We start from the raw sequence: 14,703 nt of genomic DNA on the forward strand, positions 1-14,703 counted from the left end.
TAAAAAAATAATCCCTTGTTTTTTGAGGAAAATATTGTGTTTTTTATTATTTTTACTATAGAAACTACCTTTTCGTGGTAAAATTTTATACTTATTTGAGTACAGTCCACATCCCTATTGTGGATGTGTGTTTTAGGATGTAAGCGGCAGTTCTGGGCCTAGACTCACATCATCCACAACTTATCGTGAAGGTGACTTATAATAGTCTAGACTTTGATTAATATCATCATGATTTTCCGCCAGGCTAGGTGTTACGCTTGGCGAACCGCGGCTCCAACGATGTTGTGTCGGAGTTGTGTTAGACTCTTTGCTGTGTTCGACTGATAGCATCACGTGATTTTGTTTTTGTGACTTGTGGCGTAGAGATGTCGCCACATAATCATTCGATTACATGTAACAAAGAGAGTTCACTTGCAAGTGTGCATCTCCAACGTTTTCACACACGTATTGCATTCCACTCGGCAACACCAGTGGAATTTGCAGCCGCACCGTTCCTTGATGACGATCCTCTTGGTGTTGTACCCTCGACCACAGCAGAGCAATGAACAACCGTCTATACCAGCTGAAGTCCTGTTACATTCGCGGCCCGACGTACCGAGAGAACCCTGGAATTTTAAAGGGAAGAAAATAAAAAATGAACCTCTTGAGAAACCCTCTCACTCTTTTATTTGGAATAAAAACTACATACTAGTAAATAGTTAGGGGAGTCCTCCAGAATCAAGATGAGGTCACGAGGTCCTAGGCTTTTACTTTTGTCGCGGGCACAGCTAGGAAAATTATAAAAATAAATAAAATATGTTAATTGCACATAATGACAAACCAAGGAATCGTTTCTAACGCAGTAGTTAGGCGAGTCCTCCAAATACACGAGGTCCTGGGCTGTGGGCAGGCTGTAGTGAGGGTCGCTGAGGCGGAGCTTGCCACGCCGAGACACCTTCACTTCCGTGGCACCGTCATATTTGTCACGTAAATAGTCCCCTGGAAATGTATGAAAAATCATTCAAACATAAAGTATGCTTATGAACCTTATTCTCATAGACAATGTCATCTCAGTTCCCTAAATAAAGCTTTAAATAAAAAAAAACAAGCAGTATTACGCTAGTAAATTGTTTGATACATAAGGTAATGCAAAAAAATGCATGCAAAATTAATAAATTTTTATAAAGTTCTGCTTATTGAAACATACATTTACATACCATACATTTGTGATTTTTTCTATCGAGGCAAAATGTTGATATCATGTTTTGAGATTTGTAGTTTACTAACATATGTTTTTTTTAAAGAATCAATGCAGTGAATCATCTAGGCACACGACGCATAATTGAGACTTTTATAGTCTTAATTAACTGATATAGTCGTCTTAAAGCATGTTTTGGAAACACTGAAACGAGAACTAAGTTACTTTACGTCTGTAATAATAAGACATTCCTTCGAGATTTATGATTATTGCCTTAGAATCTGATATCTAATACGTAGATAAATTAACCGTTAAAAAAGGAACGTCGGAAAGCGGTCAAGCCCCAAACCATAATGGCGGAGGATGTTACTGAGAACACACAAATATGAGAGAGAGAAAATATGTGATAAAACCCACTTCAATTTAGCTCAATAATTGTATAGCTCACCATAATAATTTAACAACAAAATTTAATTTCGAATTGCAACATTACTTATCCTGTTGAGATAGTATTGGCAGATTGTATCTATGACACAGGTTATAGATATTGATTCTTGTTTAGTCGGAAGAGTGCGCAATGCAAATCAGACATCCATATCCATCTACTCGCAAAACGCGAAAACTATTGGTCCATTTTGAATGTATTTTTTTCACATGAATTAGGCAGACCTGAAATATATTTGAACCCCGCCCCTCAAGGAACAATACAGGGGATCAGCTTTTTCAGGGAACATTTACGGCGACAAAGTCGCGGTGACATGTTAGCTAGTTATTTCATAAACAAATGTCAGTTTTAAAACAGTGAGTAGAAGCAGCCAGTAGTAGTATTAGAACGGTGGAACATTGGTGAGGGTTCACAAGTCAAAAATCAAATATTCAGACTTTTGCCCTGGATGTCGTTTCTATAGGAATTCCCAGACGTAAAGTTAGAGGTTTGGATATTATTCATTAGCGATAGAATACTAATTAGTAACACATGTGTGTAGAACATTATTTAATTAAAATTGACAAGGCATCTTCCCATATCTAAACTTGAGGAACAAGAAAGAAGGTATATAAAGCCTTGTCAATGTTTTGATTGTGACCCTTAGAGCCCAACACGCGCGCTCTAATAGAATATCAATGATCTCTTCCTTCTATGCGTTGCGTGGGAGTTGATTTACTTGCCCACCCACAAGATGGCGTCTAAATATACACGTTTTATTTCTTGTAATTTAAATTGCAGGTATTATCTTAGCTTAGTTCAATTTATGTTTATTACTGTGGATGTAATACGGAACTAATAAATAGTTAAATCCGTCTATTGTAAAGTTTCGAACTTATATCATTTGTTTTTTCTTTTCGTTTTCATGGGAATTTATTTTTGGTGTTCGTAAAACTAATTTTTGCCCGGAACTACATTTGCGTGGTTCCTTTTTTGCAAAAATAACTCTTTGTCCTTCCTCAGAATCAATTCAGTCTTTGTGCCAAATTTTATTAAAATCGGTTCAATGCTGAAAAGAGGTTTCAGGCGTGAAAACATAACAGACAGACAGAGTTACTTGCGAATTTATAGTATAAATATTGAAAATTAGTAGCAAGTATGTTGTTAAAAACACAAAATATTTAACAAGTAATATGTTGTAAAATATTTTGTGTTTATTAAGAAGCTTATTTTTACATTGTATAATATCGAAATTCCTTTAACTGGTAACAAATGCTCACCAAATGGCAACAATTAGATGCAAGCAAAAAGCTAATCTAGCAGTTGCCGAGGCAAATGTCCCAAAAAAGGGAAAATTGATTCGGTGACCAAATTACCTCTATTAGATGCAATGCAACTAATAAGTGACCATTTACCCTCAATAGTTTTATGGAGCCCTGGTATCTGTGTAGTAGGTAATTATAGATTTATGAGAATACATAGCAATATGTATAACTTTATTTCCTAGTTCATTCTGTATTTCGGTTTTTACCTATGAAAACCCTCTATCTACCATAAAACCATCTGTTTATCTATTTATGTAAAGGTGACTGATTGACTGACTGATCTATGAACGCACGGCTTCAACTCATCAAACAACTAGACCGATCGAGCTGAAATTTGGCATGCAGAAAGTTGTTATGATGTGGGTATCTGCTAAGAAAGAATTTTAGAAATTTCAGTGGGAACGTTATTACCCTTTTTCGCAGGCGAAGCCGCAGGCGCTCTCTAGTATAATGTTAGGCACTTCTTCAAATAGTTTACTAGATTATAGATACTTTGATAAAATGTTAATTGTAGTGCATAGTTACTTACATCATGACGTGTTAGTCTAGCATACATACCTCTTAGATTATAAAGAATCTATGAAATAGTTAGAAAGTATAACGATTCACATTGCGTAAATAAAACTTACCTTCCATAATATTCATAACTTAATGAAGATTACTACAGTCTTACTAAATAACTAGCTTTCCGCCCGCGGCTTCGCCCACGTGTAATTCGGTTATATATAGCGTTTTTTAATGATCTCGACAGGGCTTTTTCTTCCACAGGCTGAAATCTTGTAGAAAATAAAATTCGGGTGTTTTATTTATGCATACCGATTACGCCGAGATTTATGGACCGATTTACGTGATTCTTTTTTTGTTCGGTAGAGTATACTTTCAAGTTGGTCCCGTTGTTACCTAGTCAGGATCTGATGATGGTATTCCAGGGAAATCAAGGGCAAACCTCAAATTTACAGGCAATTACGTTTTTGACAATTTCATAGATCTGTTTAAGTATTTGCGTCTGATAGTCATCATCCCATGTGAATGAGCTGATGATGGAAGGTACAACTCCTCAACGGTTAGGAGTTGAAAGAAAATTCTTACGAAGTTATACGTACATGTGAGGCTATTAGGTTGACCTGATAATAAAAAGTAAATCTCATTAACGTTAAGAATTTAGGTGAAAATGGATGCGGACAAATTTCGTAGCTGTTTGTATGGGTAGTGTTAACACAAAATAGGGATTTAAAGGCGTGATGTTATTAATGTTATGCATGTATGTACATAATTATGTATGTTATTATGTATGTTAAAGAGACGACTGAAAGTTGTCATACAAAGTCTCTTTTTTAAGGATGGGAAATCATCAAATGACCTCTCCCGCTCTGGGTGGAACGGAAGGGAGTGTCAGACTTTTACTGACTAAAACCCACCTCGTTCCTTCAGTTGCCCTTTGCGTTCCGGGGCCACGGTATCTCGTTAGAACTTTCCCGCAGCCCCGGCTCAGTTTATCCCGTTTCCCCCCCTTGGGGGTTGACATTTCAAAAATCCATTCTTAGTGCTCACTTATATTACTAAAGGAACCTCTGTTCAAAATCTCAGACTCCTATACCGAGCGGTTTCGGCTGTGCGTTAATAAATCAGTCACCCAATCGCACCCCCTAAATCACGATTGGAGGGTAGTTTGAAAAAACTTATAATGTCAAACATATTTACTTGCCTATGTACGTGTTCATGCCAAGTTTCAAGTTTATAAACCCAAGGAATAAGATTTTTCATAGAAACGTTTTTACCCCTTTTCCCCCCCTTGGGGGTTGAATTTCCAAAAATCCTTTCTTAGTGCTCCCCTACATATCCCAAGGAACCTACATTCCAAATTTCAGCTGTCTACGACCAGTAGTTTCGACTGTGCGTTGTCTGTCAGTCAGTCACTCAGTAACGGAAGAGTTTTATATATATAGATAATAAAGTCGGTTAAAACGCAGTTAAAATTAAAACCATAATAAAATTTAAATTAAGAATCCATTCGCATTCAAATAGCGACGCCAAGCGGCAAGATCGTAAAGTGAACGTAGTCTTTAAAAACGCCATATAGACTACATTAATTTTAAACTTCGAATAGTGGAATATAATTTAAATGTGACAATGAATTACGCTTTAGTTTTACTGCCGTTTAACCATAAAAGCAAAATGTAACTGTTCACATCATAGAGTTAGGAATAATTATAAGACAATAACAGAATGCGGCTTCGCCCGCGTTTATTGAGAAATCCTATCAATTTCCTTACCCGCAGGACCACATAAGAAACTAACATGCCATTTTTAACCATTAGTCAATCAATATTTTTTTTTTAGACGGTAATATATTTTTTTATCCTGAGATATTAATAAGTGATGTTTGAAATGTCCCATAATAATAAACATTTTAAGATTTATTATGGCATTTCTATTGCCTAATACGAGTATTATTCAGATTTCTATTGTTTTTATGCCTTACGAAGTAGAGAGATTGAGTGTGACAGGTGATATTGTTGATGCCGTGTGGTATTCGACACTTTAAAATACGGCCACTTTTACGATTTTCGTGGAAGTAGTAGGAGGCGACTGAGGGAATTAGCACTTGCACCTAGAAAAAGTGCCACTAGGTTCTTTAGTGGCATTTAACGACATCCATGAGAAAAAGATGCAGTGGTTCTTTAAAACGTATGTACATAAAATCACGCCTCTTTCCCAAAAGGGTAGGCAAAGACTACATCTTTTCATCGATCCCTTCTTACTTCTTGCGCCTCATCCACATTCATAACTCAATTACACCTTTTATAAAGTATCGAAAAATACCTCGTGCACGAATTAATAAATATGTTGTTAAATAAATTGCCAGTGACTAAACAAGTAATCCCACTCACCAATTTCTCTCAGTGTTGCCAGTTGTTGCCAGCACGTGATCAAACTGCAGGACCCCGATACGCCGTGGCATTTGCAGTTTACCCGTGACTTCTTTATGACCGCCTGGTGGTATTAAACAAGTTATTATAAATATATAAAAAAAATACATCTAATATGTACATAAAACAAACAAATAAACTTATTTTACTAGCTGTGCCCGCGACTCCGTCCGCGTGGAGTAGTTATTTTGGGCATCATTGAAGCCCTCAATGGTGAATAATTTTCTTTTTCCATTATTTCTTCGCTCCTAATAGTTGCTGCGTGATGTAATATAGCCTTATAAAGGCTTACTAGATAAATGGTCTATTCAACACTAATAAAGGAACTAGATAATTATGTAAAAAAGCGGCATGAAATAATAATATACTGACACTTAATATAATAATGTATACAATTTTTTCATAAATAAACATACATTAATTAAGATAATTAATTTCATACCCGTCTCCCAGCCTCGTTGTTATGCCTGTTCATCAGCTGTCTCCCTTGTTCGCGGCTGCCTCTTTTCACTTTCCTCTCCCGCTCCCTAATGTCGACGAAGCCTTCAGTGAATCTTGAAAAGAATAATGTATTTAAAAAAATATTTTAAATCTATTATTTTCTGTCTAATAGACATTTACAATTTATTTTTCGTATACCATAAGCAACAAAAAAATATAGTCTCTAAAACCAAGAGCCTAGAAACTTGAAATAATTTGCTGTGTTCTAAACACTTCCATAACAAGGAACTTTTCCAACTAATTTATGTAGCCCCTGGTACGAACTGAAAGCTTTTCCGACCGTATGAAAGAGAAATCGCGTGGAAAAGGGACGGTTATTTATCCAAAGACCCGGCTACGCCCCTCTACGAGGGTCTACGCGGTATTGATTCGTAGCAAGCAATACGTTTGTTCAAATATGAACCGTTTTCTTTTCGCATTTAGATTTACATTTGTAAAAATTGTTACATTGGGGTGAGTAACTAGAAATAAACCTCTTGTTTGTTACTCCTAGTAGCTTCGAATTTGGATCAAATATGTATTAAAAGGAAAGAATTTTCATTAGAAAACCAAATATGTTATCAGATAATAGTCGTAAATGATATCGACACTAACGAATTCCCTTTTAATAATTTTAATTTTTGCTTTCTATTACTATGACATAACCCGGATAAATCTGGGTATAGTTTTGTATAAGATAGGATTAAGAACCCTCTTAGGTTTATGGGATCTTAGTCGATGGTAACGGATTTAAGCATTCTTAACGTGCTAAATCCGGGTTATCCGGGTAAAATACCCGCTTTAGCTCGTTGCTTTTTTCTGCAACTTTCTAAAGAATACAGGTACAATGTGGTAAAGATTCAATTAATAATTATTTTTACCTACTTTTCCATACCATCATAACCATTTTTTATAACAATTTTTTGTAATTTTATTTTATTACTAACAATTATTTTATATACTATGTCGACTTAACTCAAGCGTTATAGATTTTTTTGTACTGAGAATTCGAATGACATTTCAAGCATATTTGAAATTTCTTGCGACCCTTTTCGGCTCATGTTCGCCTAGTGAAAAGAATACTCGAATGCGGGAAAATCTCCTTTATGGAGCAAGTTCCATTCCTTTCCCTGGCCATCCCCAAATCTGAAGCGTTCCAAACCTGCATTCCAATCATTCTTTAGCTACTGCTAATCATGTTTTCCCAGTAAAGAAAATTCAAACGGACGCATCAGAAAAGCTTTTTTTAAAGTACCGTATAAAAAACTTAAAAGCTCCCTCGGAAAATTCTCATTTAATTGTGTGCGTGCAGAAGCTCCGCCTATTTGTGTTATCACGGCACACTTAGATTTGATATGGCATTAGCTTTTTTACAGGAAGCATCAGCAATTTTTAACGTGCTGGAATGTTATGAGCTCCTAGTTACTAAGGCATGGATTTTTACAAAGCCTCGTCTTAAACATGGAAGGAGAATTGGATGCGGAGGTAAAAACGTCTTTCCTGAAAAATTTGGCTTTTTTGAAGAAAGTCGTATGGCAAACCAGGCAACGCTGTTTTAGGACATAATAAAATTAATTGTCTCTTTTGGTCATGATTGCTTAGTAATATGGCCAGAAAGTGTGATATTTCGGCAAAGAAAAAAGCGGTTCGTTCAAAAAGCTGCGGGACTGGGCGGGTGTAAAGTAAGCACAGTAAGCAAAGACTCTTCAGAATCCTGTGGTCCCAGTGAAGTCGACTCAAAATATGCAGAAAATTCCGTGTTTTTGTGAAAAATGTGTGTATAAAGGAAAATTATTCTTAATTTGAACGTCAAACTTTTGCAAAGTTCGAAAATATTTTATCAATTTCGCTTTGCATAACACCGTGCGTTTTATATTACCCTAGTACTTTCCTTTATATTGGAATAAAATACAGCAGCGTTATTTTTTTCCAGTTGTTTTTTTTTTGTAGGTATGATTTTTTATTTTATCTTATTGTTTTCTAATTATCGTACCGTTTTCGTAAAAATGCAAAGCCACTTAGAAAACAACCTTCGTATTCTCTAAGCATCGGTGGTCGTTATTAAAATTGCGTGATGTGCTATATTGGCCATGTACCAATGACTATTTTCTGAGATACGGTTCGAAATGTAAATTTGTTTGAGTGCTTACCGACTGCTTGTACGTTTACTGCTGTTTACTTACGGTCCCTCACCGTAAACTAACATCTTGAGAAACTTACACGTCAAGTTAAGTAAAAAATGTGGCACGTCTTTTATTTTTTTCTTATTTTTCTTTCTTTAGACAAATAAAAACAATGGAAAAAAAATTAATTATGCCTGAAGCCCATTGGTATTGTTATAATAATTTATCAAATGTCTACCCTAGTAGAAAAAATCTTTTCATTATTCTTTAGATTTTTTTTCAATACCCCGCATTCAGAAGACGCAATAAAGTCAATCCTTGTTCAGGCCGCGGTATAACCCTTTCAGTACGTGAAAACGTTCTAGGGCTGCATGCCTACGAAGGAGGTCGTCTACGGGCTACGAGGTGTTACGAACTGCTACGAAGCTACGTTTGCTACGTAACTGATAATGCGGTACGAAAATTGGGCAATCTGCTTTCATTCATTATATCGTGCGGCACGAAAATTTCGGTTTCACGGTAAAATTTTAGAAGAATTACGCTGGTAGAGATGGTACTCATCCGAAATGCGAGTCAATGAAATTAAAATTTTAAGACAAAGACCGGACTAAGAAGAGAAAGAAATTTCAAAAAGCGGACTCCTAGCTCGGAAGCATATGGATGAGGGTACAATTAACTCAGAGGGTATACTCAAAAATGAGGGAGAGAGAGTTTTTTAGGGCAGCCTATTTCATTTTACTATTACAATTTGCTTAATTGTATTCATAAGCATAAAGCGTAAAATATTAAATAAGTTTAGACGTTTTTACACTGGGTGTTCATAATCTACATTAAGAAGGTACATACTTATGTAGTGAGTTTGATCCATATTTTTTTTTATTCAGCACAAATTCGACTATACTGCTACGAATGCGACGGTGCTACGGTTGTAGCTTCGTAGACCGGCGTAGCGACATCGTAGGCCCGTATAATGGTTCCACGGATATATTACGTTTCAGAATATTCTCTTCTACATTTATGGCGGCCTGGTACCCGACCTGTCTTTAGCCATGCTTTGACACCCGTGAGGCTCAGTTGACTGACAGCTGAATTTTTCAGAATCATTTTAATGCGATAGGTGGTACATAAGTATTAACTAGAAAATTTTTTTTTTTCCTAAATTCTACACTTTACATTCTTAAACTAACGTTATTGCTAATTTTTCTCTTTCATGATTATATTAATAACAATGTATGTAATTAAATTTTTGATGAAGCAAATTTTACAACATTATTATAACCAGTTAAGTCTTATTGTGCATATTAATTACTAATATTTTTTATGTTTTTAACATTATATTACGTATTATTAATGTTTTTATCCAAAGTTACCTTTCCTTTTACCGGTAAGGATAAGGAAACACCGTAGATAATAAATACATCGAAGAGAGCAGGTAAATTTTTCACCTGTCTTACCTTTCACCTGAATACTAGGGACTAAGAAACGCAGAGGAGGAAAAATGAGTACACCTTTCTCCCGTAACTTCAGGAAAATTCAGGTGCGTCGCACACATTGATGCAAAACGTGTAAAGAGTTCGGGATATCACCAAAGGGAACGTTAGACAGAGACAGAATTTCCTATGTTATATAGGGGAAAGCGGTACACATTGGCATTTTATTCCCAGTGTGTATGCTACGTAAAATCCTCACAACCGTGTAGAATGAAATTGCTTTCAGTTAAGGTAGGAAAAGGTAAGTGTGTGGGCGAGGTGACAGGTAAAGACACCTTCAACCGGTTGTTGCGATCCTAGTACACAGGTACGTTGTGAAGCAGGTGAGTTCTACCTGAAGTTTCACGATTTCAGGTGGGTTTGGTTGTCATTTGTCATTGATAAAAAAGTAATTACAAAAAAATATTCGTTAGTTTGTTGAGGTGTGGTGGTTACACCACACACACGACATAAAAAATCACAATATGGAAAGTAGGGAGTAAGATTATTGAACTGATTTTTTATACACAATCATCACATATTATTTTTCTGTTGAAAAACTATGTAGGTATTTGATTAGAGATAAATTTATCATTCAAAATTTTGGAAGTACCATTTGTTCTTTTGTTTCCGGAGATCGAATTTCTCTTGATTTTTCCGCGGGGAAATTTTCGATAAAGTGGGGGAAAAGTACTAGGCGCTCATATTCTATGAAGAGGTTGGGATAAACCTCATTACTCCCGATCCGCGCCCGCGAGGCGTATTTAAATAAAATAATAATCTAGGGTTAGGGCAACATAACACTTTGGTGGTGTGTTATAGAATTCCTGTTCCTAGTAGTTTTACTACTAAACTATTCAAGAAGAACGGCGATGTTGTAGTAGAACATAGTAGGAGGTATAAGGAGAGCAGAGCTTGTTAGAAATTGTATTTGTATTTTCAACTATGACTAGATTTTCCTTTTGCTATGCCTTACTACAGTTTGTTTTGCATTGTTTTACCAACGGGGTAAGTTTCAATTTACTAAGAAACATACATCGCCGCAATATGACAATATTGTTTGCAAAACATAGAAAATAGCATGAACTTGTTTGCATTTATTCGGTATCCAATTATGATTATAATATAATAGAAAGAATAAACATTCCTTATTAATTAAAAGAATACTGTTTCATGATATCGAATAATAATAATATAAAACATTTAACTACCTACTTATACTTATAGCCTAAAGAATGTGTAAAAACTTAGAAAAAATATTTTACAAGACAAATTTTTATTATATATTTTTGTCCATCGTTTCAGTCATTCTAAATGAGGTTTCCATGACGACAGGACGTCGAAACTCTGTTCCAAACTGAGTCGCTGAAAAAGGTATAACGCCCCGTAAGGTACTAGGATCACATATATTATCAGAAGTTAAGTTGCCCCGCGCACCTGAGTAGGAGAGTATTTTCTTTATACTTAAAATATACTTATTTCCTAACTTGCTTATCCTTTTGATATTAATACGATATATATTTTAAGATATCTTTTGTTCATTACTCATTAATTTCTGTGTAATCTTAAACATAGCATTTATCAAAATTTAATTTATCTTTTGAAAAAATAAAGAACACAATTTTATTTATTCAATCCTTAGTTAGGACTTAATTAAAACTAAGGATGCCGAACCCTGGCTCCAAAGCATAGCGGTTGGAGGGTGTAACGGGAAAATGGACAAAAAAACGCAGGGAACATCAATTAATGTAGTTTCAAAAATAGGAAAATGGAATCCTTATTTCTACAGACTTCCTTTAAAGAAGAGAGAACTTTGCGTGTACATGCAAGAGACTAAGTGTCAGTATCTACCTAGCCTTTTCGTTGAATACTAGGACGTCAGGCTACGTTAGAAAGTCGTTTGATGCCACAGAGAAAAGCAAACGATAGATACCTAGATATTCTGTGAAGATTGATATCATTGATATATTGTACGTACTTACATTATCGTCTATTGAATCTTTTTAGTTCAAATCTGCCAAGGGCCATAGACAAATTCTAGTCATTATTGATGACAGAATCATTTATAAAGACTATAGTATTACCTAATATTTTTTAAAATTGATAAAATCACTTGAAATTTTCTTGTCTCTTGCTGAGACCGTGCACCCTGTAGATAGTATTCGTCGTTGGTCTAAGTAATGTTAAAAAAACATAGCCGAAGTCCATTAGAAACTATTGGTGTAAAAAAAAATTCCCGCCGAAATGTTTGTATTTGGATTTTCGATTTACGCATGCGTACTCTAGTATTATAGCTTTTACCGGCAGTGAATTTAGCGCCATCTGAAATAAAACTACAAATTAAGCGCCAACTGCAAAAAGCAAAAAATTTTGCATCAACTACAAAAAAAAACGAATTTAGCACCAGCTACAAAGAATTTTCGCAAATTCCACAGGGGTTGTAGTTTTACCGGGATAAAAAGTACTCTATTAAAGACAAAACAAACAAATACTTTAACTTACTTTCGCATTTATAATATGAGTATTATTTATTGTTAAACTTACTTATAGCCATACTCCAAGTTGTCACCGCAGCCACCCCAAACCCACTCTTCGTGCAGATTCCTCGGTCTCCTAGCACGGCTGCAACCACAGCTTGACAATCTTCCATCTCTACACGCGCGGGAGACGGAGAGCGAGACGGATGCTGACGTGATAGCGTGCGTGAAGGCCGTTTCTCTTGACGCTGAAAATTTTGATATGGCCTCTTGTGGGTTTTGTAAAATGTTTCAAATGTTTTTTCTGTGTCAAGATAATTTAATATACATACAAGCTTTTATATTTCTGAATAATTAAACATTGCTGAAATGACAAGTCATGGTAAAAGTGGCTCATATACAATCATACATAAGTATATATAATCATGTCTTTATCCCTTAAAATGGGTAAACAGAGAAAGTAGTCTCCCGAAGACTGAAAGGCCTCGTTCAGCTGTATGGCTGAATGATGGAATTAAGATTCAAAATGACAGATCACCTAAAGAACACATACATAAACACCGGAGTGGTAGGCAGAGACTACATCTTTCCATTTTATCTCTACATACTTCTTTCGCTTCATCTACTCTCTTCATGCAAGGTCGCCTTTTTCGGGTACTCTTGACCTGACAATTTGCCAGAACGTCTCTGATTTGATCAATCGTTTGCCTAGGCCTTCCCGCTCCAACAGTTGCATTCACACTCCCTTTGTTTATTTGCTTAGTAAACCTACTTTCATCCATTCTCTCGACATGACCAAACCATCTAAAAAAAGAATCCCAAGTTATTATCAGTTAAGCTACATATATAGTCTATCTCTTAGTCGCTTTTTACGACATCCATTGGAAAAAGATGGAGTTGTCCTATTTTATAGTTCCGAGCACCACACAGAGTTAAAAATAGATCTTTTAATAAAAATAGAGAGTTCTCGAGATAAAATCCACGACTGTTGAATTGTTTTCTAGTGTGAAACGGCTTGTGAAGCTATAAATCTAGGACCGTGGCAGGCAAAGAGATTTAGAGCTGGAACTGTCCTACAAGTGACAACTTGTGTTTCGAACTATTTGCTGCACTGGCTGGAACTTCAGCGTAAATATCTTCAATAGTTATGATTTCCTAGTAGGTAGTCCTATTGGAGCCTTTTGAAAAATCAATAAAACTAAGATTTGTTTGTGATGATTGAGGTCGGGCGATTTAAGGTGTAAAGCGAGGACAGGTCACGTCGGTGAATAAAAGTTTATTTATGTATTTATTTAAAACTTAATTGCACAAAAAAAATGTACAAAAGGCGAACTTAGTGCCGTTTGGCATTCCCTACCATTCTGGCTGACCAAACAGAAAAAGAACTTTAAGTTATTGTTGAAGAGTTTCGTTTTAAGATTTTTCTGTGATCATCATGACCATTACAAATTTTACAGTAACAAGGTATGGAGTGGTAGGAACATATTCCAAAAACGAAAACCATGTTAAGATAACGTGTAAATGTAAATAAGTGCCGTGTGGTTCCCGGCACCATTACAAAAGTGCCGTGTGGTTCCCGGCACCATTACAAAAGTGCCGTGTGGTGCCCGGCACCATTACAAAAAAGAATAGGACCACTCCATCTCTTTCCCATGGATGTCGTAAAAGGCGACTAAGGGATAGGCTTATAAACTTTGGATTCCTCTTTTAGGCGATGGGCTAGCAACCTGTCACTATTTGAATCTCAATTCGATCATTAAGCCAAATAGCTGAACGTTGCCATTCAGTCTTCAAGACTGTTGGCTCTGTCTACCCCGCAAGGGATATAGACGTGACCATATGTATGTATGTATGTATGTTAAGATAACCAGAAGTTGGTGAAAATAGTAACAAACATAAATATAGGTTGATTTTTTAAATTTTTGGTTTTCTATACAGATTTTTCTTAGGACCATTTTGCCTACGCCAACGGAGTTAATAGGTACTTAGGTATATCAAAAACAAGATGTTTCAAGTAGAAAATAATTGGCCTCAGGATTAAGTATCAACATATTTTTTCTTTACGATTTTTTTATTGTGCTCTGCCGACGTTTACCCTAGTCCAGTCCTTCTCAATATGTCGATGTTAATTTGTATAAAGTTAAGTAGCACTTACTCCGTGTAACTATTTTCGGTTGCACATTTAAAAATGACTAGCTGTGCCCGCGACTTCGTCCGCGTGGTATAGTTATTTTGAGCATCATTGAAGCCCTCAAGGATGAATAATTTTCCCCGATGTTTTTCATTTTCTCCATTATT

The 14,703-nt window shown here is 35.8% G+C and overlaps 1 protein-coding gene across 1 annotated transcript in view; it reads right to left on the reverse strand.

Annotated features, from left to right (window-relative positions):
* Positions 1 to 332: 332 nt before the first annotated feature.
* Positions 333 to 14,703, reverse strand: part of LOC106138499 (protein Wnt-5b) — a 53,202-nt gene continuing 38,831 nt past the window's right edge. Inside the window, exons 4-8 of the mRNA XM_013339660.2 lie at positions 12,473 to 12,653; positions 6,299 to 6,410; positions 5,818 to 5,920; positions 821 to 978; positions 333 to 605 (exon numbers count right to left, since the gene is read on the reverse strand). Coding sequence (XP_013195114.2) covers positions 408 to 605; positions 821 to 978; positions 5,818 to 5,920; positions 6,299 to 6,410; positions 12,473 to 12,653 — 752 coding nt within the window. The 3' untranslated portion in view covers positions 333 to 407. The remainder of the gene's footprint in view (positions 606 to 820; positions 979 to 5,817; positions 5,921 to 6,298; positions 6,411 to 12,472; positions 12,654 to 14,703) is intronic.

The sequence above is a fragment of the Amyelois transitella genome, chromosome 26, assembly GCF_032362555.1.
Source record: "Amyelois transitella isolate CPQ chromosome 26, ilAmyTran1.1, whole genome shotgun sequence".
Taxonomy (NCBI): domain Eukaryota; kingdom Metazoa; phylum Arthropoda; class Insecta; order Lepidoptera; family Pyralidae; genus Amyelois; species Amyelois transitella.